This window comes from Peromyscus eremicus, chromosome 10 (assembly GCF_949786415.1).
Source record: "Peromyscus eremicus chromosome 10, PerEre_H2_v1, whole genome shotgun sequence".
Lineage (NCBI taxonomy): Eukaryota > Metazoa > Chordata > Mammalia > Rodentia > Cricetidae > Peromyscus > Peromyscus eremicus.
Genome location: NC_081426.1, coordinates 57,376,335 through 57,402,988, shown reverse-complemented (window position 1 = coordinate 57,402,988; position 26,654 = coordinate 57,376,335). Strand labels below are relative to the sequence as shown.

At 45.5% G+C, this 26,654-nt stretch overlaps 1 protein-coding gene across 1 annotated transcript in view; it reads right to left on the bottom strand.

Annotated features, from left to right (window-relative positions):
• Fam114a1 (family with sequence similarity 114 member A1) overlaps positions 1-15,863 on the bottom strand; it is a 72,057-nt gene extending 56,194 nt beyond the window's left edge. Inside the window, exons 1-2 of the mRNA XM_059275900.1 lie at positions 15,803-15,863; positions 5,850-6,205 (exon numbers count right to left, since the gene is read on the bottom strand). Coding sequence (XP_059131883.1) covers positions 5,850-6,197 — 348 coding nt within the window. The 5' untranslated portion in view covers positions 6,198-6,205; positions 15,803-15,863. The remainder of the gene's footprint in view (positions 1-5,849; positions 6,206-15,802) is intronic.
• Between the last annotated feature and the right edge of the window lie 10,791 nt (positions 15,864-26,654).

Here is a 26,654-nt window from a genome sequence, read left to right as displayed (position 1 = left end):
AAGCAGACATCTATGCATAGTGTGACAAAAATCTCATGTGTTCCAGAAGACGTTTTTTTCATACAGAAACTTCTTTAAAGGGATTGATGAGACTTTATCAGGCTTAGAAACCTTAGGCTCAGGGAGGCTTTTGAGCTTGACTATTTTCCAATAGAATCTTTCATTCCTAAGGAACCTGTGTTCAGTAGCCAAGTAACCAATCTGGAAATGCACTTCTATTTCAAGGGCTTCCTTCCTGTCTGCCTGCTTCTATTTTTTTTTTAAGAGTTTATTTTTATCTGGCTTGATAGAGTTATTTTCATCACTGCGAGAAGACTGCCTGTAAATATCCAACAAAAGGCAAATATAACAAATGACCAGTATTTGAAGATTAGGCACAAAACTGATCACTTCTAGTATCAACTTAAGGAACTCAGGATAAGCTATTACAGGGAGAGAGTAGAATGTACTTTTCTGGTAATTCCTGAAGTGAGACTAAATTTGCCTCCACACAGACGGGTTAAAATCTGACCCTGTGGTATAAACGTAAATATTTTGAAGGCAATGAGATCGCATGACCATTTACCAAAATAATAGCAAGTTCTGCCTTAGAGCCTATGACTGCCCAAGCCATGAGCTTTTGACTAGGATTACAGTACCAGACTTGAAATTCTTTCCTGTGGAGCAGGCCTCATGGCAAATCACAGAGTGGTTGGTTACTCTGGTTACTCCCATGCCAGTACTGCACCAGCCGTACATCTTGCCTGCCAGGTCAGGACGGCAGCAACCAGGGTGCAGTGCTGAGTCAGACCACTGACGTTGTCTTCCCCCCAGCAGCTTACATAGTAACTTCCAGCGCTATGAAAGATAGCCAACGGGAAAGAAGTTTCTCCAGTAAGTCTGAGATTGATTTCTCTACGTTCTCCAGCCAAAGTGTGTGGTGTCTTCAGCAACAGAGTCAGACCATGTAGTGATGGCGGTGGACAGCCAAGGACAATATAATAGCCTGTATTGTTTTGCATAGCTCAGGGGCCTGCCTTGAACTGTGATATTCATTTAATAACTTGTCTTCTGGGAGCAACACTGTCCAGCTATACAGGGTAAAATTCTGTTGAGATTCTTTTTTATTGAGTTGTATTTTGAAATTAGCTTACCAATAAAGCTTTTTAATAGATCTTTGGCTTTCCCTAACCCAATACTACCCTTTCCTCTCCCCCATTCCCTGGCTCCCATCCTTACTTAATCTTTAAAATTGTTTCCCCCTCTTCTTCCATTTCACATGTGTTCTACTATCTTTCCACTTTCCTTTTTAAGTTGATTTTGAGATAGTAGGCTTCTGTATCATACCCTGCTTCCTTTGGGCTTAGCCCATCCCTTCCATCCCTGATTTCACCCATAGTCCCTCAACCTTGGGAGAGAAGCATCTCTTTGCAGTGGACAGTAGTCGATAGAGAGAGATGTAACCGGTCAAAGTGTTGAGTAAGAGACTCAGTGTTCTGTCCTAAATGATCCCTCTATATTAACCCCAGCAGCCCCAAGGCTTGGGGGACATCAGAGAGGCAGAAAGAGTGTAAGAACTGAACTATCAAGAAGAGTTTTGAGGGGTGCTGTCTTCTGGACATGCGATACGGTTAATGCAATCATGGGTGCATAGCAGCCATGATTACCTGTACAACGTCAAGCCAGCCAAAATTCCAGCATAGATGGAGTAGAAGGCCTCCAGACTCCACCCCTTGCTGAAGACCCATTAGTAGTGAATAGTTGCTAGGGGTTTCGAACCATTCTTTTTTGAGGGTGTGGCCTCTGATAGACTTCCCATGCTTCAGTGGGTGGCTCCACACCCGTGAACAAATGAATAAAACTAACTCAGGAAGTTATTTAAAAATTCATGAAGTGGGGACGGGGAATTGGGAGAAATGGGTGTGTTAGAGAGGTGGAAATGGGAGAAGGTGTGATCGTATTTCATTGTGTACATGTATGAAACTCTCAAAAATAAAGAAAAGAAAACCTGACCTGGGACTGACCTCCAGGCCCTCTCTGTTTTCTGTCTTTCTGGCGACCAGCATGCACACAAGCATTGCCCTCATTCCTCGGTTCTGTCTAAGCTTGGGATGCCCCATAGACACATGCAGAGCCTCAGACCCAGAGCTATGGGCTACAGACAGCTTCTATACAGTCATCTAGATATCTGTGGGATGCTTTAAATGAAGAAATACACATATTTCCAAAGTTCCTGCGATGCCATCAGGGAGGGGCGGTGTAGGGGGGAAGGGTGGGATATTTGTTGCCATTCAGCTCTGCTCCTGTACAGTAGAGCTTTATAAGGTATGTTCAAAGCCAGTTTCATCTCATTTTGCTCCATTTGTTCATGCCACTTGTGAAGGCAGATATAGTAGGAGCACAGTGGTGTCTCTTAACTGTTATTTTCACTAACAATCCTATTACAGGTATCAGAAGTCTGAAGTTGGAATGTATAATTCATTCATCAGTACATGGATTCTGAATTAGCAGAGCCACTTTTTTAATGAGAAATTTGTAGATGTTTTTTAAAAAGTTTCATTTTACATGTATAAGTATTTTGTCTGCATGTATGTCTGTGCATCAAGTGTGGACCTGGTACCTAGGAGATGCTTCAGTCTGGTGCCAGAAGAGACCTGAAGAGACATCATATCCCCTGCAACTGAAGTTACACTATGTGGGTGCTAAGAACTGAACCTGGGTCCTCTGCAAGAGCAACAAGTGTTCATAACTGCCACACCATCTCTCCAGCCCCTAGTGGAATTTCTTGTAAGTGGTTTGGTGTGGTTTCTTCAAATCTTTCCTAACCAATGATGTGTTTTTTTAAACTGTACTTATATTATTATGAGTATTGTTATTGTTATTGCTATTATTATTATTTTTGACAGGGTCTCATCTTGCCTAGGCTGGCCTCACTATAGCTCAGGATGACCTTGAACTTGATCCTCCTGCTTCCGCATCCTGCTGAGTTTACCAGTTTCATCTGACCCTAAGGTTGAACCCAGAGCTTCAAGCATGCTGGGCAAGCCTCTGCTCACTGAGCTATGTCCTCACCGTGTACCTGTCTATCAGCAGTGCTACTTACAGTTTCCGATCTCTCTCTTGCATTAGAAACAAGCATGTAGGATGGGTTCAGACTTAGGAAGACTTGGCTTGAATCCCCACTCTTCTTTCCTTTGCTCTATTCTGGGTGAATAACAGGATCTCCGGTCGTACCTACTTAATAGTGTACAATTTACCAGCTTGGAGCTTAGGCGTGTCCCACTCTTATTTCTGGGCATGTTACAGCTATTTAAAGACTAATTTTCAAAAGCTACCTAGCACTGAAAGGATGAATTGGCTTGCTCTCTCCAAATGACATTGTCTTTAGTTTCAGTTTTGTGATGCTGAGGATCCTACTCCAGGACCAGGCCCATGTTAGTCAAATGCTCTATCGCTGTGCCCAGCACCCAATCCTCTTCAGATGCTTTTGAAGCGCTGGGTTAGCACCACAGAATTTTAGAGCTGAAGTGGTACCAAGAGATCACCTACTCAAGGTGTCATTAAAAGTTTCCTCAAGGTTCTTTGGCCTGCAGCAATTATTTTCAGTCCTAGACAAACATGAGAAGTATCTAAGACTCCTTAAAAGGCATATGTCAGAGCCCCATCAGTGAATCAGACTCCGTTAGGGTGGGGCTCAGGAGTAAGGATGTTGTAAGCATCCCTAGTGGCTGGGATGCTTGGCTAGAGTTGAGAGCCTCTGGTCTGGGAGTCTGTGGTCCTTTATTTAGGAGGTCATGGCTGGCTTCAAAGGCCTTGTACATAACCTCTCAGAAGAGACAAACTTTAGTGTATATCTTCCATATCTGATCCAAATGCCCAGCTGGTTCTCAAGTGTCCTCTATACCATCTCCACAGAATGACCATTTAGCTTGGGTTAGAACTCCAGACCTGTCCACTCTGCACCAGGATAGCTATGAATGCAGCCCCATACAAAGTTGTAAGCTTTCTTAAGACACTGTGAGATTGTTCTGTGTTTTTTGTTTGTTTTTGTAATTTGATGATTGTGTGGCTCCTGAGAGGGAACTTTGTAGGTAGGTAACTTGTTGCTATGCCAAAGGTTGGATGTTTCCAGTGCTAGGAAACCAAAGTCTCCTCCCTCTCAAAGCTCATACTACCTTTGAGCAGGTCTGAGAGTCAAACCTTTGAGGAAGATAAAGAGAAGCCACACCTTGAACACAAGTCATAAAACACTGGGAGCAATCACCAAAGTCTTCCTGTGAAAAGTCTTCTTTTTATAGCGAAGAAAAATTGAGACCAAGAGAACTGATGTTTTTTGACCAAACTAACACAGTTAATAACACACAGGTAAATGAATGGCCAGACTTCTTGGTTCCCTGTTTCATGTCTATTCTTAGAACATTCCACTCAGTCACTTCTAAGTGACTTGAGGCGCACACCTTGAGATTAACAAGGCTAGTCCTTGGTGAAAGCTGGACCCCGACCCTCTCATACACCATCATTCTAGACCACCCAAATAGCTCGTCTTCTACAATGCTAAATGCCTCCTGTTCTGTGCCATGCTTGGAGGGGAAGGGACCAGGAAACCAAGCTTAGATGGCCGTGTTGTTGTAACACGAGGAATGCCTATAATCCCAGCACTGTTCCCCAGGCTGGCTTCCAGTCCTTCCATCTTAGCCAGCCTGGGGAACACGGCAAAACCTTGTCTCAAAAACTCTGCTCCCTACAAAAAAAAAAAAAAAAAGTACCCACAGGGATACTCTGGCCTAGCTTATCCTGCAGAGGGACAAGTGCAGGCCCTGAGGTTAGGGGCACCAAGCGAGCTCTGCTTCTGGTTCCCAGGAAGGTGACCAGTGATGATAAACTTGTGATCTAAACGCTGAAGGAAGGTCTCCACAGTAGACTTTTAGTTATGCAGCAGAACCCCAGGGGTTCTCCAGAGGCTCCTAGTCCTTGTCATCTGGAATTATTAAGGCTAACACTATAATATCTTTCGTTACCCACGGAGCAGCCCAGGACAAGCTGCTTGTCATCTTTGAGCTTAGGTGCCTCACCTATCAGCTGGAGTCAGAAATACCTAGCTTTGAACCATAGCATGGAGTGACCCGCACAGCTCATCAGGTGGCCAGCAGAGCTCCTGGAAAACCGGCTATGTCCCGTAACTGATGGCTATCAGGATTCTCAACAAAATATAAACATCAGACCCACAAATCCCTCTTCTGAATGTCTTCCTTCCCACCACACGGCATGCTTTAAGGACACACGCGGTGTCACAGCGCATTTTGAACTCTCAAGTCTCAGTGGCAGAGTCTGGCCTAAAGTGCTGTGCTTGGTGGGTTGAATACGGTATCACTTCAGGATATTGTTCTGAACTTCCCCTTTTTGCATTGGAATCTAATTTCCACGTGATAGAACCAGCTAGAAGACCAAGGATGTAGATCGTTGGTAGAGAGAACGTGCCTAGAATTAGATCACGAGTTTGATTCCCAGCATGCAAAGCAAACAAGCCAACAGGTGATCAAGGCTCTGCCATCATAAATGGATGAACTCGTTCCTGGGCTCAGTCCATCCATGGGTTAGCCTGGGAATGGAGCCGCTCTAACAGCCGGTCGGCAAGGTGTCTCGTGCACAGCCTATCTTTTGCCAAGTGGTGCCTTGAATTACCTCGGGACACTGCCACCGAGAAGGCCATCATCTTATATAACCCCTCAACCCTGGTGTAGAGCTGTGAATCAGGATAAACCTCTCTTATGGATAACTTATCCAACCTGTGACATTGTGTTGTTAGCAACAGCGAGCAGCCAGAGACTGGGCGTCAGGGAGAGCTTGGGCTAAAAGATGGCGACTCTTACCGCATCGCTCTGCTCTTTCAGAGGTATGTCAGATCCGGTATCTCCCTCGAGGCTGACGGAATCAACGCACTCAGCCAGCGTGTCCTCAGCCACCTCTCCGTTGAGGGGGTTCTCCTCGGCAGCACTGGCCTCGGACTGCTCTAGAAGCCCCGTAGGGACAGTCTCTGCACGTGCAGCTGTGGTCTCATACTGCTCTCCTGCGTGGTCAGCTGGCGCCGGCTCATTTGAAGTCACTATAGCCGGACCACACTGCACTTCTGCATCTTCAGCTGGGGGGTCACCAGGGGGCATCTCAGCAGCATCTTCTCCGACGTCATTGGCTATGGTGTCACTGGCATCATCAGACATTTTAAGATCTGTCAAAGGGGATCACAAACACTTGTGTTGGCAACATCCATTCAATTCAATTATGCCAAGTGGGGGTACGTTCTCTTCATAGGAACTCTTTGTGATCTTGTGTAGCCAGAATAATGGCTTATAAAGTTATCTATCTTTTATCCCTGGTCCTTGTTGAATGTCTTACATGGCAATAAGAACTCTGGTTGCTACTGAGGATCTTGGCATGGGAAGGCTGTCTTCATTTCTCTGAGTGGCCCTAAGTGTAGACACAAGTTCCTCATAGTCACAAGTGTCCTCTCCAGAGTGAACAGAAGAGGGTTGGACATGATGGAGAAGCAGAGTGACATGTGGAGAAGAAGGTGACATGATGACAGTCACAGAAACTGAAGTGATGCACTTTGAGACTAAAGGGAGGAGCCGCAAGCCAAGGACTGAGGCAGCTACCAAAGGCTGAAGAAGGCAAGGAAACCATTCTTCCCTTCCAGAGTCTAGGAGGAACAGCCCGGCCGCCATCTTGATCTAAGCTCAGGGGAAATCCATGTCTGATGTCAGACCTCTAAACCGTAAGAGGGTAAATGTGGGTTGTATGAGTCGTGGAGTCTGTTGGAAGAGGCTCTGAAGTGACTCAGTCTCCAGGTCACTCATGGCTCAAACTTCCATTCTATCACTTACTGAACGTGTGTCCTTTAAGCCTCAGTTTCTTGATCTGGAAAATGATTTTGAGACCAGCCTGGTCTAACTATGGAGAGACTATGTCTCAAAAAAGCAAACAAAACAAAACAAAGAAGTAAATAAGAATAAAAAGAATGAAGAACAGCTGGTAACCACCTGAGTTTGATCCCAGACCCACACGGTGGGAAGAGAGACCCTACTCCTGTAAATGGTCCCCTGGCTCCACAAGCGATTTACTGTAAGTGGGAACCCCTCCACACAACAAATGAATGAATGAATGAATAGAAAACTTTTCTTTCAAGAAAAACATGTATCTGTGAACTTGTTTAAAAAGTGCTATTAGTTTTACGACATCATCAAATACACACAAGGACTTACAGACACACATGGCTCCTGGTGACCACAGTCCTTCGTAATAGCTTGTGTGGCTCTCAAACTCCTGCCCCATTCCACAGACATGGAATAGGAGAGTGACAGTTTCAGGGGCTCAGGGAAAGGGGAACGAGAAGTGACAGCTAATGAAGATGAGGGTCCTCTGGGAGGGGACAAGAGTGGTGGTGGCTGGATAGGTGTGCTAACACACCAAAGACCACTGACCAGAATGCCTAAAAACAGCCAACTCCATAGAATGTGGATTTTATGACCTGTGAATTACAGCTTAACATGCTGACGCAGAGAAAGGTCTATGCCAGGGTAAGTAATTCTGGTGGCCGACTGGATATCTCTCCATGTCTTATTCTTAATGGCGGGCTTCCCTGTCTTGTGTGTTTCTCACAACAAATCCTACGTTTCTGCCAACAACAGGCTTAAAATCTCAGTGCTGCTGTCCAGGAAACCTTCACCCTTTTGAGAATACATAGTGTATCAAAGTCACGGACTCTGAAGAGAACCACTCCTGCCATTTTCCTAAACCAGTATAATTTCCAGCTGCACTCCGAATATGCATCCTTATGTCCACAGATATGTGGTACTTGCCCTTCATCAAAGAAGCTTATTTGCAGTCGATGAAGATCATTTCAGAAAGCCAAAACTGGTCAGTGGGGTGCCTGACCCCAGTCAATACATTTACAACACAACTCTTACACCCCAGACTCGGGACACTGTGGAAGAGAGGGCAGAAAGACTGTAAGATCCCGAGGACCAGGACGGCTGCTGTGAGGTGGTATCTGCCATGTATGCCAGGGAAGCTGCACCCAGGCAATCTTAACAGTATAGTCGCCCAATCAAGACCTGCCTAATGACAACACCAGGTGACAAGCGGGAGTGGGTGGGAGAAATCTCACAAGGCTCCACCCCTTAATGAAGAGCTACAGGCAGTTAATGGCTGCTGAGAGGAGACTCGGTCTTCAGGGATGGGCCCCTGACTGGTTACCTAAACCCTGACTGGTCAGCCGTAATCAAATATACGTTTGAGCAGCACTAAATGGATTCAGCAGGTTGTATTCAGCATATTTACACACGTATATGGACATAGGTATGTAATAATCATTGAAGAAGAGATCATGAATTTAGAGGGAGTGGGGAACATGGGAGGAGTTGGATGGGGTGACGGGGGCGGAAATGATGTAAATAAAGTACTCGTGCATAAAATTCTGAAATTAAAATTTTAAATTAAAAGAGAGAATATAAAACATCCAGAGCTATGATTCGCTGAGTGCTTACAGTAGCCAGGCTATGCAAATGTATTGCTTTCTGTGAGTTAGATACGGTAAGCTCCATTTTGCAGATCAGAAGACCGAGGCTTAGAGGGCACCCCTTCAGTAAATGACAGAATTACAGTTTGCGAAGTGTCTGACCTTGAGATTGAACCCCATCAGAGCCTGAGGTGTTCAGAAGCCACGGCTGTTTTCCTACTTACTCACGGTGGACCTGCTCATGATTTTCCCTTTGGGTTTCCTTCTCTCCTTCGGCTATTCCCCAAATCCACATTCCTTGCCTCCTGGGTCTAATTATATGGCTTTCCTGCCTACATCTCGGAGACTCCCCATTCCTAGCTCCACTGAAGTGCAGCCATACCCTCCTACCGCCATCTGAGGCCCCACGCTCCGATCCCATTAGGATCAGCTCCCACTGCTCCTTTCCAAACATGAAATGAGATGCTACGATCTGCAGACACGTTCACAACAGACTGCAGACGGCAATTAAAACCTAATCGTCCCCAATGGGAGGGCCAGAAGACATGCCCTCCACTAACGCTATCAGACATAGAACGGTGAGAGAGGCACCAGCGCATTGGAAGGGCTTTGACAGGGCTCTTCTCCTTTTACCAGACCTCAGGGTTGAAGACTCTGCTGCTCAGTTGGAACGAATTAAATGTAATGAGTTTAACTGGGCACGGAGTAGCCTGGTTGCCAAGGCAGCGTTGACTCACCAAAGGCCAGGTGAGCTGTACGCAGTTACCATAATGCGCAGCACAGGCAAAGCAATGTCTATGATGACGTGCGTGACTCTATGCCCTTTGGTAGTGGCTGACTGATCAGATAAGAAGTCTGTTAAGTGTTTATTCTCTCTGAATTGGGCTGATCCATTGTTTGGCTTATGTATTTAAGGTCTAGGTAAAATGATCACATCCTTCATTCTTTGTGGCTCCCAACTATATGTAATGTTTCTTCTGAATTCCCAGAGTGCTTTGCTTCTACCTCATCTCGGACAATTACAATTATCTGATTAAGGTTACTTGAGGTATTGTTCTTATACTGTAAATTCAGTGAAGACAGGGATCTTGATTTTTTAAAAAATAATTTACACGTGCATTTTCTGCATATATTAGGAAGCTCAAGAAATATTCTCAACACTTAAGATTGTGTGGAGAATGCCTGTGTGCTTATAGTGGGTGGTTTTAATTGACTCTAGGATGAGATGTTCCTTCACGTCTCAGATGTGGTCTGTTACTATAACAAATTCCGAGATAATCAACCTATGAAGACGAAAGTTTTATTTTGACTCAGATCTTGGGAGGGTTTGGTCTATGTCTGGTTAGCCCATAACTTCTGAGCCAAGTCACACATCATAACAAGAATGGATGTCACTTTGTGGCCAGAGCCTCTCATTTCATAGTCAGGAAACAAAATAGAAGAACTGAGCTCGCTCTCTCTCTCTCTCTCTCTCTCTCTCTCTCTCTCTCTCTCTCTCTCTCTCTCTCTCCTTCAAGGGCATACTCCCAATAACTGAAATCCCTTCTACTGGTCCCCACTTCTGAAGTTCCCTTTAGTGCCAAGACAGGGACTAAGCTGTGAGCCCATGGGCCTTGGAAGAAAACTTAATTTTAAATATAAACTCTAAAATTAGATTAGAGTATCTCTTTTTAAACCCAAGTATGCATTGGAACTTCAAAACTCCTGTAAGTGAGTCTACAGATGAGAAAGGCAAAGATTATTCCCTTTGCTCTAGCTGGTGTGTGAAGTCTAAGGTAGTCAGTGTTGGCCGTGGGCGGCCAAGGCATCCATCCAAAACCTTGTTGAAGCAGTAAAGATGACTCAAGGCCACCATGCTGAGAGGGGGCTGTTGCGTTGGGTCACAGGAGTAGGATAGAACGGACTGGCCAGCAAGGGACACTTGAAAAGCTATTGTCACTTAGAAGCCGATAATGAAAACTTTGTGAGTTGGGTCTGGCCTAGGGTAAGAGGCTGGCAAAGTACAACTTGCTGCTGAATCTTGCCCTTTGCCCTGCCCTGCTTGGGTAAATACAATTTTATTGAACACAGATGAACCTTTCTGTTCACATGTGGTTATTGCTTCTCTCCAATGGCAAATCACTGCAGATGTAACACCAACCACGTGGCTGTAAAGCAACCAAGATGCAAACACTTCCTGTCCAGCCTGGCACAGAGAACGCTATACAGTCCTGGACCGGGAACCTAAAGACGTCTCTTTCTTACTCTTGTCTCCACGCCCAATCTCCCAGAGACAATCATTCCAGAAAAAAACAGCACATCCACACATCCACATCATTTTTATCTCTGGTTTTTTGTTTGTTTTGTTTTATTTTATTTTTCAACTATAGCCAGCTTTATCTTATCTGATACTTTTATTTCTTTGTAAACTAACTTGAACACCCTTATTATTAGTCTGGACCATTTAAGAAGCACCAATCTACTTTACTTTTTTCTAGTCTTTTTTTTTTCTTCTTCTTTTTTTCTTTTTGAGACAGGGTCTTATTTTGTAGACTGGCCTAGAACTCACTATGTAGACCAGGCTGGCCTCAAACTCAGAGATCTGCCTACTTCTGCCTCCCGAGTGCTGGGATTAAAGGTGTGTATCACCATGTACAGCAATTTTAACTTTTCTGTAAGCAGGAATATGAGAACAAATGAGGCCATGATAAACATTAATGGGCAAATAAAAACCACAATGGATACTTCTGTGATTTGTCTTAATTATGTTATTGTAACACAAGTATTCTAACATACTGTGACATATGCCATATGACCTACATGCATGTTAATAAATTTTAATTTATATCCTGAGTGACTGGCTAATACCTATATTGCTCTATCTAGGGACACAATATCCAGAGGTCTTTAGTAGGCATTCAAAGTTTATCAGTTTATCTCAGCTACCATTCTCTTGGATGTATGTTTTAGGGTATGCCAAATTGCATAAATGTAGAAATCCATTTCCACATGACATAGCAAGTCCTTAAGACATGTGCTCCAGGCAGAAATAATGCATGGGTGTCCCCTGTCCTTCCATGCCCAGGGCCTAAGATTATGCCAAACCAGCAGCCTGTGGTCCTTTGGAGTTGGGTTTTTCTATTGCTTCTAGCTGACTGCAGAGCTCTGAAGCCTGAAGGTAGCTGAGCACTGGCCCAGCCTTGTCTCTAGAACAAAGACTTGAAAGGATGATGAGCAAGGACCACAGGCTTACAGGAACAGGCGGTGTAACCAAGCGTGCTTGCTAGCATACATGTAGGCATCCAACAGAAGCCCAGGAGGACTTCAAGGGAATGCCAGTCTTGTAGGGAAGCAGCAGAGGACAGGAGCCTAGCCCTCAGCTGCCTCTGGTGGCCAAACTGCCTTTGGTTAGTTCTCAAGTACAGAAATACCGCTGCAATTACAGGACTCCTGGTGTCCGTGTTGTATTCAACCAACAAACACCAGCCCTTTGGAAATAGGCAAAGAATAATCCACAAGTTCAGTGGGGGTTGCTAAAATGAATTTACAGAATGCCTACACTTCAGAAAGGCCGAAATAGTTATAAGGATGAGCCCTATTTTAACGTCTAATTATATTCCTAATTGGCTTTTATTTATTTATTTATTTACATTAATTTATTTCTGATTTCTGTTATAGATCTGATCTTTCTCTATTACCTAACAAGACAAAGAACAAAGAACAATCTTTTTCACCTTTTCTTTCTGTTTTGCTTTTTTTTTTTTTTTTTTTTTTTTTTAAGACGGGATATCATTTAGCCTAGGCTGGTCTTGCTATGCAGCCAAGGATAACCCTGACCCTTTGATTCTCCTGCTGTTGCCTCGAGAGTGTAAGATTACAGACATTCACCAACACGTCTGTTTTTACAGTGGATGGGGTGGATGGAACTTCAGGCATTACTAGGCAGGCACTCTACCAACTGAGCAACATTCCAAGCCCTCTGTTCGTTCTGATAGGCCGTCACTGGTTCTAGACGATACTGTGATGGGGGGACATGTCATCCGTTTTAAGACTGTGCCCTTCTGTCTGTCACCACCAGAAACTGTGCTCTGAACGGACAGCTGTTTCTGAGCAGGGACTGGGGTAGCCCGCAGGACTCAGCTGTAGTGAGTGCCACCTGTCCGGGATAGGTGCATCACTTCCTATCTGCACAGTTGGGAGTCTCTTCTGATTTTGGTGTGGTAAGCTGATCGCTGCAGCCATGTCCGTGGCTTTGACCCACACAAACAAGGAGGCTGCTTCAGGAAGCTCCAAGGAGAGGAAGGGGGATGCATAATGAAGCCTTTGTAGGGTGGGAAGAAGTTAGTTTTTCATGAGCAAATTTATGCATCACCAAAAATGCTCCTAGACCCATCAGAGCAGCTATATCACAGCGCCCCCAGTAAGTGCAGAGGGCGTGCAGATGACGTTTCAGAAATGAGAAATGTGTGAGGGGCTAAAACAAAACCGTTAAAAAGCCATCCAGGGATGGAGTGTGGCTCAGTGGGAGAATGCTTACCCAACACTCACAAGGCACTGGGTTTGGTTCCTAGCAATGAAAAATGAAAATCAAATTAACAGAAGGAAGGAAAAATGGAAAAAGAACTATGAAAAATAGCCTAATAGATAAACAATACCCCTGAACTAGCCTTAACGGAGAATCTTGACCACAGCTTTGGGGCAAGTATTCAGGCTGGCAGGAATATGTGCAAATACCTAGGGTCAGAAATGACCCTAGACAGCCAGAATGCATATCTGTGTGGCTGAGACTAGACATGTGTGGCTGCATGGAGGAACAGTGAGGTAGATTTTGAAGTGGAGAGGGCTGAGCAGTGGCCTGTGGGTCTGGCTACAGTGTCTCTTTGCAGGCAAACAAGAAGTTTGCTCATTCTCCCTGGCTTCCTGCTCCTTCCTCTGTGAAGCCAGAGAGGGATAACATGATCTGGAAACTTTGTTCCCAAGTCCTGACTGCAGAGAAACATCAGGACAGGGTTTCAAGGTTTTCATAAATCTAAATTTATTCAAAGTAAAGCTCTGCCTTCATCGTGCCATTTAGCATTCATGCTTTTCTTGGTATTAAAATGTGGTGAAAACGTAGTGACTTATTTTTTAAATGGCCTCACGGGATGAGATGCAAATGTGGTAACATGATGCTCTGTCCCAGATCCCCTCTCTTACTTCACAAAAGTGAGGCTCAGAGAAAGAGAGGGTAAATCTACAGAGGAGAGGCTCCCGGACCTGTCCGGTTTCCACAGTGCACACTCTCGGCACCCAGGCCCGTCTCTACACCTGACAGGCATTTTCTGAAGCACGGGAGAGACCTATATTTGTTTTGTTTAAAACCAAGCCGGGCCAGGTGGTGGTGGTGCACATCTTTAATCCCAGCACTCGGGAGGCAGAAGCCAGGTGGATCTCTATGAATTTGAGGCCAGCCTGGTCTACGGAGTGAGAACCAGGACAGGCACCAAAACTACACAGAGAAACCCTGTCTCAAAACAAAACAAAACAAAACAAAAAACCCAAAAAACCAAACCAAACCAAACCAAACAAAAACAAAAACAAATAAAAAGCCGGGCTGGAGAGATGGCTCAGTGGTTAAGAGCACTGACTTCTCTTCCAGAGGACCCAGGAGGGTTGGATTTCCAGCACCCACAATGCAGCTCAAAACCCTCTGTAACTCCAGCCCCAGGGGATCCAATGCCCTTTTCTGGCCTATGGACACTCCATGTACACGGCTCACAGACACATGTATGCCCATACACACGTAAATAAATAAATAAATATTAGGGATATTCGGTGGCCCTTCATGATCCAAGGCCACCCTATCTCTTGCAACTCAACACTTCTTACACTTTTGCCTTCCCACACGGGTCCTCGCTACTCACACTGCTCCTAAACCTCCAGGGTGGCTGACTCCACTGATGTCACGACTAATTCCCATTCCCTTAGCTACTCAACATCCAGTGTCACCTTTAACTTTTGAAAGTGTTCTTTGTCTACTCCACACCCTCCAAACAATGAACTGTTCCCGTGCTGAGACTTTCACCGACTTCTCTATTGCCTTTAGAGGTCTCTCTTCTGTATCATCCTTCAGGCCTGTTACCCACAGGACCTTGCTTCATTCTGACCCACAAATATTTACTGAGCCGAAATATATTGCGTTTGATACTGACTTCAAAGAAACGATGCTTCGCATAAGCCTAGTCTGATGGAAGAAACAGCTACTAACACGTCTGAACCCCCGAGATTCAGGAAGGTCCCCCTGCCCCACTTCAAATTCCTTCTGCACTGGCTCGCTGGTGCTTCAGATTCCACCCTTAGAGTTTCATTCCTTCGCTGACAGCTTTCAGTGTAAGAAGTTAATCAGAACAGCTCAGCAATTAATAGCAGAAATGAAGGAGAGAGCTTAGGAATATGGGTTGGGGAGGAAGGAGCCTCTAGAAAGTCCAGGGAGCTTGGAGACGCCTCTCAGAATGACCCTTGGCTTGGGCTGTAGTGTGCCAGGGAGGAGGAGTTCAAGGGGTAATGATTTTAAAAGCCATCTGCTTCAATCAAGAGATTCAGGGTGGAAACGGTTGGTATGGCCCAGATAGTGCTCCAAGAGCCCGCAGAAAGTCCTCCTTTAAGAAAAGTCGGTGGAATCCGGGCGCCGACTGGCAAATACTCACCAGATTCCTTGGAGAAGACAAGCTGGCTAGGTAGAGGGACTGTACTTAGGGGCAGGGAAGAGGGAACCCAAGAGGAGAATCCAGGCGGTGCTAGCCTATGGTGTTGCTTGGGCAGGAGAGCAGGCATGCCGGGAGGGGTGATGGACCAGGATGGAGACCAGGGCCTGAGCTTGGTTTTCCGAGGGCGAGGGCAGGCACACTCTAGGGATGGAGGCCTTTGCCTTGCAGGGACCGGATCCCTCAGTGCTTTGCCCTGGGAGGACCCTACCGCGCTCGCCCCCCCGACTTGGGACACTTGGGGAAACTTTTCAGACTGGCTGGTGCCAAGACTCCGGCAGCCGGCTCCGCGGAGCTCCAGGCGGGACGAGGGTGCAGACCCGGCGTGCGGGCGTGTGGGTGTGTGCATGAGCGTGGACACCGAGCGACACACACTCACACACACACACTCACACGCCCGCACCCACGCAGGGCCCTCGGCCGCGCCACCCGCGCCTCCCCCGACCTTCGTCCCCAAGCTGGCTGGTTTCTCCGGACCACGTCTCCGCCGACGGCTTCTCACGACCCACAGGGGACCCGGGGTCGCGGTACTCGGGTCCCCGCCCGCCCGGGAAGGGGATGGGGAGAAGGCGCCCCGGGCTCTTACCGCTTGGCCGCCGAGTGCGCGCGGGAGCCCCGGGTCCCGCCCCGCCACGTCGGCAGGACCAGCTGGGAACGCGGCTGCAGGGGAGGGACCGGCCGAGCTGCCCCGCCCCGGGCCGCCCGCCTACGCCCCGGGCCGGCCCAACTGCAACCGGACCCGCAGGGAACTCAGCTATCCCAGCTCGGTGGTCCCAGCAAAGCGCCGGGTCCCTTGCCTTCCTTTTTGAAGCACCGGGAAAGCTCTGCACGTTCCTAAGGAAGGGGTCCCCAGGGCTACACGGTGGGATCCCCAGGTTCTAAGTTACGTGGAATTCTCTGACCACGTCATCGGTGGGAGTGGGATGTTATTTAAAAACAATCACAAAAGGAAATCAATCAAACTTTTTAGAAGGCCAACTTGGAAATAGGGAGCAAAGCCCAAGTTCATTCTCTTTGGCCTGGGAATTGCCCATCTGCGTTTGGTGTGGAAAAACGTTATTTGTCCAGAGCAAACAAACTCTCTCTCTCTCTCTCTCTCTCTCTCTCTCTCTCTGTGTGTGTGTGTGTGTGTGTGTGTGTGTGTGTGTGTGTGTGTGTGTGTGTATTTTAACTACTTATGCTGTGGATAGCCGGGAATCACTCTGGATACCCCTCCATCAGGGATTAGTGACATGAACTATAGTAATTCCAAACAATCAGGTCAGCTTTATCAAAAAACATGATTTATTTCGATGAAGGGCATATAGTAAGGCCTTCCTTAATATGAGTCTAAACGATTAGTTAGGGGCGGGGGAAGCTAACTAAATGTATGCATTAGTAGGGACTACTTTCGTAAATATGTATGTGTACACGATTCATATAAAAATTAGGGAAAACAATTTAGAAACTGGGTCTTTCTGACTGGTGTAGGTCTTTCTGACTGGTGTGTTTAAGGCTAATTTTCTCCTTTTCCTTTCACGGGTCACAGTCCTCTTTTTTTTTAAAAAAAAAATGCCTTGCACTTGCTAAGAATTTATGAAATTGAGGTAAAACCAAGGTGTGACCTTTGACCTGTCTCTTGTTGATCGCAGGCTCAAGCAGTTGACCACTTGGTAGTTGTGTGGCTGTGGCTGCCCTGGGTAGCCTGTGGCTGTGTGCACTGTGGCTTGTGCAGTGTGGAGTAGCCCCAGGGACACAGAGAAGGGATCTCAGCTCCCTACCCTTTCTCCTCCACTACTGCCCTTGGCTTCATCAAATATCCGCTCTACGAAACTTTGCACATATCGAGTGAGTTGAACTAAAATGAAAGTTGCGCCGGGCGGTGGTGGTGCACGCCTTTAATCCCAGCACTCGGGAGGCAGAGCCAGGTGGATCTCTGTGAGTTTGAGGCCAGCCTGGGCTACCAAGTGAGTTCCAGGAAAGGTGCAAAGCTACACGGAGAAACCCTGTCTCGAAAAACAAAACAAACAAACAAACAAACAATAAAATGAAAGTTGCATTTAGGTGCCACGCTGGAGCCAAGGGTTACTTTAATTCTCACTTGGGGCCTGGGAATGAAGATTGCAGGAGGTACATCCCCGAATAGGTTGCCTCATTTCACGGAAGTAAACAAGTGAGGACACAGACTGAAGCGGAGGACCTCGTAGACAAGTGGGGTGATAGTATATGGATAAGGGTGGCTGTGTCTGCAACTCTGTACAACCATTCTTCTAGGACGCCAGCCAATACCTGGTACACACCTCCCGGCATCTACACGCAAGCACACGCAGCTCTTGCCCTTAGATCTTCTCTAGCTTTGTGGCCCTCCCTCCTTCCTGCTCTTCCTCCTGTTAACACCCATTTAATGTGTTTATGTCTTTGAGTATGAATGTCATCATAAGATACGTTTCTGAGTGTGTATGCTTTTTCTGTACCGACATGATGTTAGGCAGTAGACATGCAGTCTTCACTCATGAGTGATTATCTGGCTGTGTTGGTGCCTTCTAGATCTTTGGTTGCTATGGGGTGCCCCATAATGACATCAGATGAATTTTACTCCCACACTTGCCTTACATGGAGGATGTCTGAGCCTCCAGCTCCTTGGATGTGTATTTCAGGCCATAGCAAACATCCTTTTCTAGGATGGTTCTCTGACATCCTTGTCCAGGATGGGACTACGGGTTATACAGGTTTGTTTTTCCGGTTTTCTAGGTTCTTCTTCCGAATGGGGACTGGCCTCCTTCCTGAGGCTTCCCTTTCTGTGTGGGTTATGTGGCACCCTCGGTGACCATGCCAACAGAGCAGAGTGCTGGATGTATCGGTGATGGAAGAGTCACAAGCCATGGTTACCTTTCTAGAGCTTTATTGAGAGAGACAGGGAGAGAGAGAGAGAGAGAGGAGGACCACACGGAGGGGGGGGAGGAGAGAGTATGGAAAAGAGAACACACAGAGGGCACGCCCGCTTTTTAGGCTGGGACACCATCGCAGGCTGATGACATAAACAAGGACATAATCCTTACATCCTGTACCCTCACCAGCATTTGGCTGCTGAACTTTCTGATTTTGCCAGTCCATTGCATATAAAGCACCACGTATCTTACCATTCTTTTATCTGATCACCATTTTTGGAGAGCGGGGTGGTGTTGGAGACCTGGCAGTCACCATTTCTTATACACGTCCACCTTTCTGGTTTTTTGTTTTTGTTTTTTTGTAAGCTGTTCTCACTTTCTTGCAAAAGTGTTTTTCTGATCTTTTATGTCCATCAGTGAATTTAGACACATTAATACTATGTATTCAGTCTCAACCGAATAAAGGGGAATGCTTTTACCTAAAAATTAAATAAATTTAAATCCAAAATTTAAAATTAAAAAAAAAAGGCAACAAACCTCATTCTTGTCCCTCTAATGCCACTTTTATCACCATCATTTGTGGTGGGCCACAAGAATATATTATAGAAATTCAGCTGTGTGTTAAAGCTGAACTTTGACTGGCCAAGGGTCTGTCAAAAGGCAAGCCATTTATTATGAATATTTGGTGTTACCCAGCCCTTAATATTTCAGCTGTCTTCTGCTATGAAATTCTTGCATGCCAAAATAGTCCCAGACCATTTGGCAAATAGTTCAGCTCCTCAGACCTGCTGAACTTCTGGGTAATTTATTTCCCTGCTGGAGCCAGTACTTGGATAAAGTCATCTAGGCAAAACAAGCTGGCAGGAGACACATAGCTTTGTTTCTTGTGCTAGTGAAGCTCAGACCATCCCCTTGCCTTGAGGCCTAGCGGCTCTCCAGAGCAATTGACTGAGAACAAAAGAGGTTTTTACATATCAAGGAAGGTAGGGCAACATTCCTGAGGAGGCAGAGAACCAGTGGCCAGGGGAAGGACAGACAGACATTTTTCTGTAGAGCTGACAGAACAGCATGACCAGGGAGAAGAGAAGAACACAGAGGTAAGGTAGATGGTAAGGCAGAACTCTTGAGCCAGGAGTAGAGAGTAAGTAGAGATGGAGGGAAAAGGAACAGAGGATGAAGATGAGGCTGGAAGCCTAAGAGCTTAGTTGTTAGCAGGACTTTGAGGGAACAGTAAAAGAGAGGACAAAGAGAAACTGAGTGTCAGGATGGAACTGAAGCTATGCAGACAGGATTTTATCCCAAAGAAATAAAGTAGAAGGATAAAGACCTTGGTGCATCTGGATTTATTCCTGCCCTGAATGCCTGACAGAGCTGTAGCTGTAAAGATAGAATTTTGTCTTAGAGGAATAAAGTTAACAGACATAAGAGCATAGTGTATGTAGATTTTTTTTTCCCCTCAGATATCCCATGCCAGATGTAGCAAAATCCCCAGACCCTGGGTAATCCATAATCATCTTCTTCTTCATGATCATCATCATCATTTTGGCAGTACTAGGAATAAACTCAGGACTTTATAAATGCTAAACCTATCTTGGTCAACATGTATCAATCAAAGCATTCTTCTAAGGTCAACATTATATTTTGTTTGTATGACAATGTGTCTGATTACTGTACAATCAGGTTATTTCTGGTTCCTTCCTTATTTTTTCCCTGTGGAATAAAGAAATTGAAACTAATGAATGCTTTTTATTTTCATAGTCCCAGAAAAACTGGAAAGTTGTCTGGATGTGACAAAGAGTGGATCTCGAGATCTGTCTTTGTGAATTGAGCCAGAACTTAATCCCAGTGTAGTCCTTGGCCCCTGTAACCCACCGTCCACTTCAAAAACTACACCGAGTGTTTCTCTCCTCCGCTTCTTCCAGTTCTGAAACCGTGAGCCTTACCAAATCGTGTCCCAGGTGGGTCAGGTATGTTTCAGTGAACCACTGACGTCAGCATCCGTGACTTCTGCGCCTGCCTAGAGGCGCCATTGCCTCTGCTGTACCAGCCGCTCTGCTGAGGGCAGCGGCCCAGTCAGACAGCAGGGAGCGGTTCCTTTTTCTCCTTTAAACACCACACCTATGCAGCAAAGACTTACCAACCGAACAACCCCAGCAACCGAGGCGGCCCCTCGTGCTCTGCCGCACTGAAAATTAGTCCCTATATTCTAAGGCCAATCGGGTCTTTTCCAAATGCTTTACTTTTTCGCAACTTAATTTCTTTTTAATTGATTTAAAACATCTTGGGCTGTTTGAAACATACAGAGAAGTCAAAGATAATAAGATAAATATTTATTTGTGGTCAGAAAAAGGGAGAAAATGCTCAGATGTATCAAGTTTTAAATTTTTGACATATTTATTTTAGAACCTTTATTTCAAAAGAAAAAATGTTAAGGATCTGTTTGAAAGTACTCTCCTTTCTTTCTCCACTTTCTTTGAAGGTCCCCATTGTCCTGAGGTAGTTGTGAATCCCTTCACCCATATTTTTGAGTGCCGATATCCTTGCCTATAAATGTATAAAAATGATTTAAATGCTATAAATTATTTAAATTATGTATAAATTAGTTAGAATTTCACAAATAACTATAAATACTTGTTAATTCAACATTAAATTATTCATTTGAGATAGGGTCTCAGGTATCCCAGGCTAGCCTCCAACTTGCTATGTAGACAAAGATGTTCTTAAACTCCTGATTCTCAGCCAGGTGTGGTGACACACAGGCCTTTAATCCCAACACTCAGGAGGCAGAGGCAGGCTGGTCTCTGTGTGTTCAAGGTTCAAGGCCAGTCTGGTCTACAAAGCAAGTTCTGGGACGGCCATGGCTGCTACACAGAGAAACCAGGTCTCAGCCCTTGCCCCCCCCCAAAAAGAAACTCCTGATTCTCCTGACCCCCCTCCCCAGTGCTAGATTACAGGAATTCCCCACTATACCCAATGTACATGGTGCTGGGAATCACAGCCAGGGCATCCTGCGTGCTAGGCAATCACTCTACCAGCTTATTCCCAGTTCCAACAATAAGTTTTGTCTAAGAATAATTATTGCTGTGGATATCGTTCTGTATAAATAAAATGCTGATTGTCCAGTAGCCAGGCAGGAAGTATAGGTGGGACAAGGAGAGAGGAGAATTCTGGGAAGTGGAAGGCTGAGGAGACAGCCGCTGCCAGCCGCCATGATGAGAAGCAACATGTTAAGATACCAGTAAGCCACGAGCTATGTGGCAACTTATAGATTAATAGAAATGGGTTAATTTAAGATACAAGAACAGTTAGCAAGAAGCCTGCCACGGCCATACAGTTTGTAAGCAATGTAAGTCTCTGTGTGTTTACTTGGTTGGGTCTGAGAGGCTGCTGCGGGTCTGGCAGGTGAGAGAGATTTGTCCTGACTGTGGGCCAGGCAGGAAAACTCTAGCTACAAATCATGCTCATACATGTGGCTCTAGGACACTCATTTTGATGTCCTTTAGACATCCATTTGTGTCACAGTGCATCAGTTTCCTAGTTAGTGGGTATTTACTATGTTTCATATTTCACTCATTTACAGAAAATGCTGCAATAACTATCTTTGTACACATTCTCTTCCAAGTGTTAGAAATAGAAAAGTTGGGCTGTCCTTACCGGACATGTCCCAATCGCCCTCCATTGTGATTCAGCATGGTTGAACAATGTTTTCAACATTTTTCTTTCTTTTTCTCTTTGTGAGTGTGTGTGTGTGTGTGTGTGTGTGTGTGTGTGTGTGTGTGTGTGTTCATGTTTTCATGTGTGTGGGCACATGTGTGTGGGCACGTGCACATGGAGGTTCAAGGTTGATGTTGTGAACTATCCTTAATTGCTCTTTTACCTTATTCAAAGAAGCAGGACCTGTTGTTCAAACCAGAGCTCACTGATATGGCTAGTCTCAACAGCCAGCTTCCTCTGAGAATCCCAGGTCTGCCAGACAAGGTTAGAATTACAGCAGCTACCAAGCCCACCCAGTGTTTGCTCGGGTTCTGGGGATCTGAACTCCAGGCCTCACACTGCTGTGGCAAGCATTTTAACCACTGAGTCATCCCCTCAGCCTTACCCACAACTTTTCAAAAGCATGTATTATGTAGCAAGTGATGCTGGTTCTACCCTGGAGGCCCTAACTTCACAGCATGCCAGGAGGGATAAAAACTTTGTAGAGCCCATGAGGCCTAGAGTATGGTGGGTGAGAAGGATTCCCCATCCATGCTTCTGACTAAAAGGGAAGCTTTGCAGTTTTTTAATAGAAGGGTGCCATGATTATGGGGTCTGAGTCTAGCTGGGTTGGAGTGGAGGGGACTGGATGGGTGGAGGTAAATGTAGAGGCCAATAAGGAACTACTTCACTTATCCCTGTGAACCAATGATGGCGATGATGGCCTTGACCTTAACAATCCCATCATCATGAGAATGTGAGACTCCGCATGAGAAGGGCTTTGCTTATGAATCTATTTTGAAGAAAACCCAGGAAAATCTGTTCTTGGATTGGATGTAAGTCTTGATAGCTTCAACAAGGGAAAAGAATTATTAATTACTTCCAGGATCTTGGACCAAGATTCTGGGAGAGTAGAAAGATCAAAGGCAGATGAGAAAAGATGTAAAGGGCAGTTTGGGAGATCAGGGTAGTGAGGATGCAAGTGTCTGGTTCTCAGCAAGAATGGCCTCACAAGAGTTCAGCAGGCAATTGAATGAAAGAGTCTGAAGTTCAGGGAAATCTGGGTTGGAGACGGTTACTGGGAAGTCACTGGTGTTGATGCCATGAGACAGGATGGAGTTAAGGAAGAGAAGCTCAGTGCCTGTGAGTTCACAGGGAATTAACTCAAGGAAGGGGAGGGAAGATGGGTGTCCAGAACACCCAGAAAGAAAACCTTTTTAGATATTCTGGCCATATAAAATGTTGCTTGGTAATTCAAGTGAGATGAAAAATGGAACTTGACCACTTGTGTTTGGCATTAGGATAGTCGGTTTATGACCTTGAAAAGAGTTCTCTCTCTTGAGCGGCAGGGAAGGAAACCTGATTGGTGTGTATTTAAGAGAATAGAAGGAGAATAATTGTGACAGTGACTGGAAAAAATATATCAGCCGTGTTCTGATGTGAGGCGGAACAAGGATGAGGAGGCTGTGCGTTTAAAGGAAGGGGTCTGCTTTCTAGAGGTGAAGAAACCACAACGCTGTGTGTTGAATCATGTTGATGTTAAAGCAAAGAGAGGCTAATCACAAGAGTGGCTTACTGAGGGGACAAGACAGAAGAGAGTCCTCTGCACCAGGAGCAGTTCAGGTAGGCTGGCAGAGCTTTGCAGAGGGTTAGAGCACCGCTCTTCTGGAGAGGTCTGTTTTCTTTGTCTGACATGAAGCATCGTCAACCAAGAATGCAGAAGGGGAGTAATGTCAGACAAGTAAAGGAGGACACGGGTGCTGTGGGATGTTCTGTATGGCAAATGTGTTGCTAATTAGTCAATAAAACACTGATTGGCCATTGGCTAGGCAGGAAGTGTAGGCGGGACAAGAAGGAGAATAAAGCTGGGAAGTGGAAGGCTGAGTCAGAGAGACACTGCCAGCTGCCATGATGAGAAACAGCTTGTGAAGATGCCGGTAAGCCACGAGCCATGTGGCAAGGTATAGATGAATGGAAATGGATTAATTTAAGCTATAAGAACAGTTAGCAAGAAGCCTGCCACGGCCATACAGTTTGAAAGCAACATAAGTCTCTGTGTTTACTTGGTTGGGTCTGAGGCTGTGGGACTGGCAGGTGAGAGAGATTTGCCCTGACCGTGGGCCAGGCAGGAAAACTCCAGCTACACACGGGCACATAGCTGAAGTTTTTTCCAGTCCCTCCCGGGCTGCAGCCACTCAGACCCAAGTAAACACACAGGGACTTATATTACTTATAAACTGTATGGCCATGGCAGGCTTCTTGCTATCTAGTTCTTATATTTTAAATTAACCCATTACTATTAATCTATACTGTTAGAATCCTGCCCTCACTCCTCCAGGTCTGGTGTCTTACGTCATCAGCAGGCATGGGCAACTATGTATGTACCCTCCTTAAAAAGCCAGATGTGGACCCCCACGCTCTCTCTCTGCTCTCTCTCTCTCTGTTCCCTCTCTTCTCTGCTCCCTCCCCTGCAGGCCTGATTCTCCTCTTTACTTCCCCCCTTTCCCTCCTAATAAAGCTCTAAAAGATACCACTGGGTTCTGTTGTGACCTTTGCATGTGGTAACCAGCGCTGCCGCCACCACCACATGGCTCATGGCTTACCAGTACTTTTACATCTTGCTTCTCATGGTGGTGGCATCTGGCACCGTCTCCTGACTCATCCTTCCTGTTCCCAGAATTCTCCTCTCTGCTTATCCCGCCTATACTATACATCCTGCCTGACTACTGGCCAATCAGCGTTTTATTTATCAACCAAATCAGAGCAACACACATTTACAGCATACAGAAAGACATCCACAGCAAGGGCAGAGGAGTGAGAAAGGAGAGGAGAGTGCTGGGCCAGGGAAGGACAGTGGGGAGGCTGGTAGAATTGCGCCCCCTTGAGGTTAGGACACAATATGCATTTCACATGAGACACATGAGACCAGCCCTGAGTGGTACAGGTATTTACTCCCGACTCCCTTAAGCAACCTTGGCTATGTGGTCCAGGGGAGAGAGCAGCTTAACTCAGATTGAGGAGAGAGGAGTGAGGTAGCTGAGTGTGAATGCAGAGGCACAGTGAGGGGATGGGTCATGATGTTTCTGACCAATGCAGCGAGTTTGGGGAATTGTTGGCATCAGAGGGAAAGACTTGAGATGGAAATGGAAATCGGAACGCTGACAAATCAGATCACGGCTGGAGTATGGCCACCGGTGTTAAAAATATCTGGGATATAGCAGGGGCTTGCTATGTGACTACCGAAAATCCTAGAATTGGCGAAGGGCTGGTGATGCTCAATTTGGTGAACAAAAACATCAGGCAGACTGACATCAAGGACTGGCTTCAAATGTTGGAGGGAAAGACAGAAATAGGAAATAGAAAGTCAAGGACAGACACCGGCGGGCCCCTGTGAGAGTTCAGTTAGGGAAGCAGACACCAGGCTAGCACACAGGTCTCAGCTCCTAGATCCTCCTCTGGCCTTGATAGACTTGTAAGAAGAGCTTCAAAAATGGTATCAACCAGGCGGTGGTGGCGCACGCCTTTAATCCCAGCACTTGGGAGGCAGAGCCAGGCGAATCTCTGTGAGTTCGAGGCCAGCCTGGTCTCCAAAGTGAGATCCAGGACAGACAAACCCTGTCTGGAAAAACCAAAAACCAACCAACAAACAAACAAAAACAAAACCAAAACCAAAACCAAACCAAAAAAACGATATCTGTGTCTGGCTCCTCTGACCATTTCTAAACAGATCAAGACCCCTGGGCACACTCCTGTTTCCTACTGTTCTCACTCAGGCTTGGTCTCACCAAGTGTCTGGATTTGAGACTGTCCCAGGAGTGTGCAGTGGTACTCCACCAGAGGTGTCTGAATCTGTGTTTTCCCGTGGGAAGTGAGGATGCTTGGCTGTGTACTCCCCGTGTGAGACCGTTTCTACTTCCTCTGCTATCCATCTGTTTACATCTTTGGCATCCTTTGCCCTCCCCTGTGGGTTTCTCGATCACATTTATAATGATTTGTTGAAAGCCGTATATATATTTTTGATTCTATTATATGGTGGTATGTATTACAAATACATTTTTTATGCAGCCATGGCTTGTCTCCCCCACGAATTTAATAGCAAATGTAAGCTTTAATATCAATACTTAATAATGTTTTGCTTCTGTCTGAACTAGGACAGGATATTAGCTGGCCTTGGGCCATGTTATCTTATTTATCCCACTGTGGCATTTTAAAAATTAAAGTAACACAACACATAAAGTTGGATAGGGTGGCACGTGCTTACAATGTCAACACTGGAGAGCTGAGGCAGGAGGATTGCAAACTTGAGTCCCGCCTGTTTGATGTTATCTCAAAAAAATATGACATGTATATGGTATTTTTTTTCTTTTGTACTGTGATTTTATTATTGTTATTTATTTTAAGTCCATATATTATATAAGACATAACAGGAAAAAAAACAACAAATTTATAAAATAAATTGAAAATGTTTGGATGAAAAAGCACAGGAGCTTTGCCTTCGTGTCTATAGATCTCTCAGTATGCTGTTGGTCTTGCATCTTAAGTATCAAGGAAAGATATCTAACTTGAAACAAAAGTTGACATGCTGCAAAGTTAAGGAGCAGTTAGTTTGGTGATGAGTCAGGAAATAATATTCTTTAAGCCTTATCCTAAAATATTGGCTATAATAAATGCTGATATGCAAAACACAAGCTTTTATCAGACAGCAAGAAAAAAAAACCTGAGTGAATGAATATAACTTACCTCCAAGTCCTCTGAAAGGAGGTAAGTAAATAAATACTGTGTCTTACCACTGTTCCCCCCAAAGCATTATTCTAAACATGCAGGAGGGTGTTATGAGCAGCTACAGTCAATCAGATCTACCCAGAGGTAAGCTCAAGG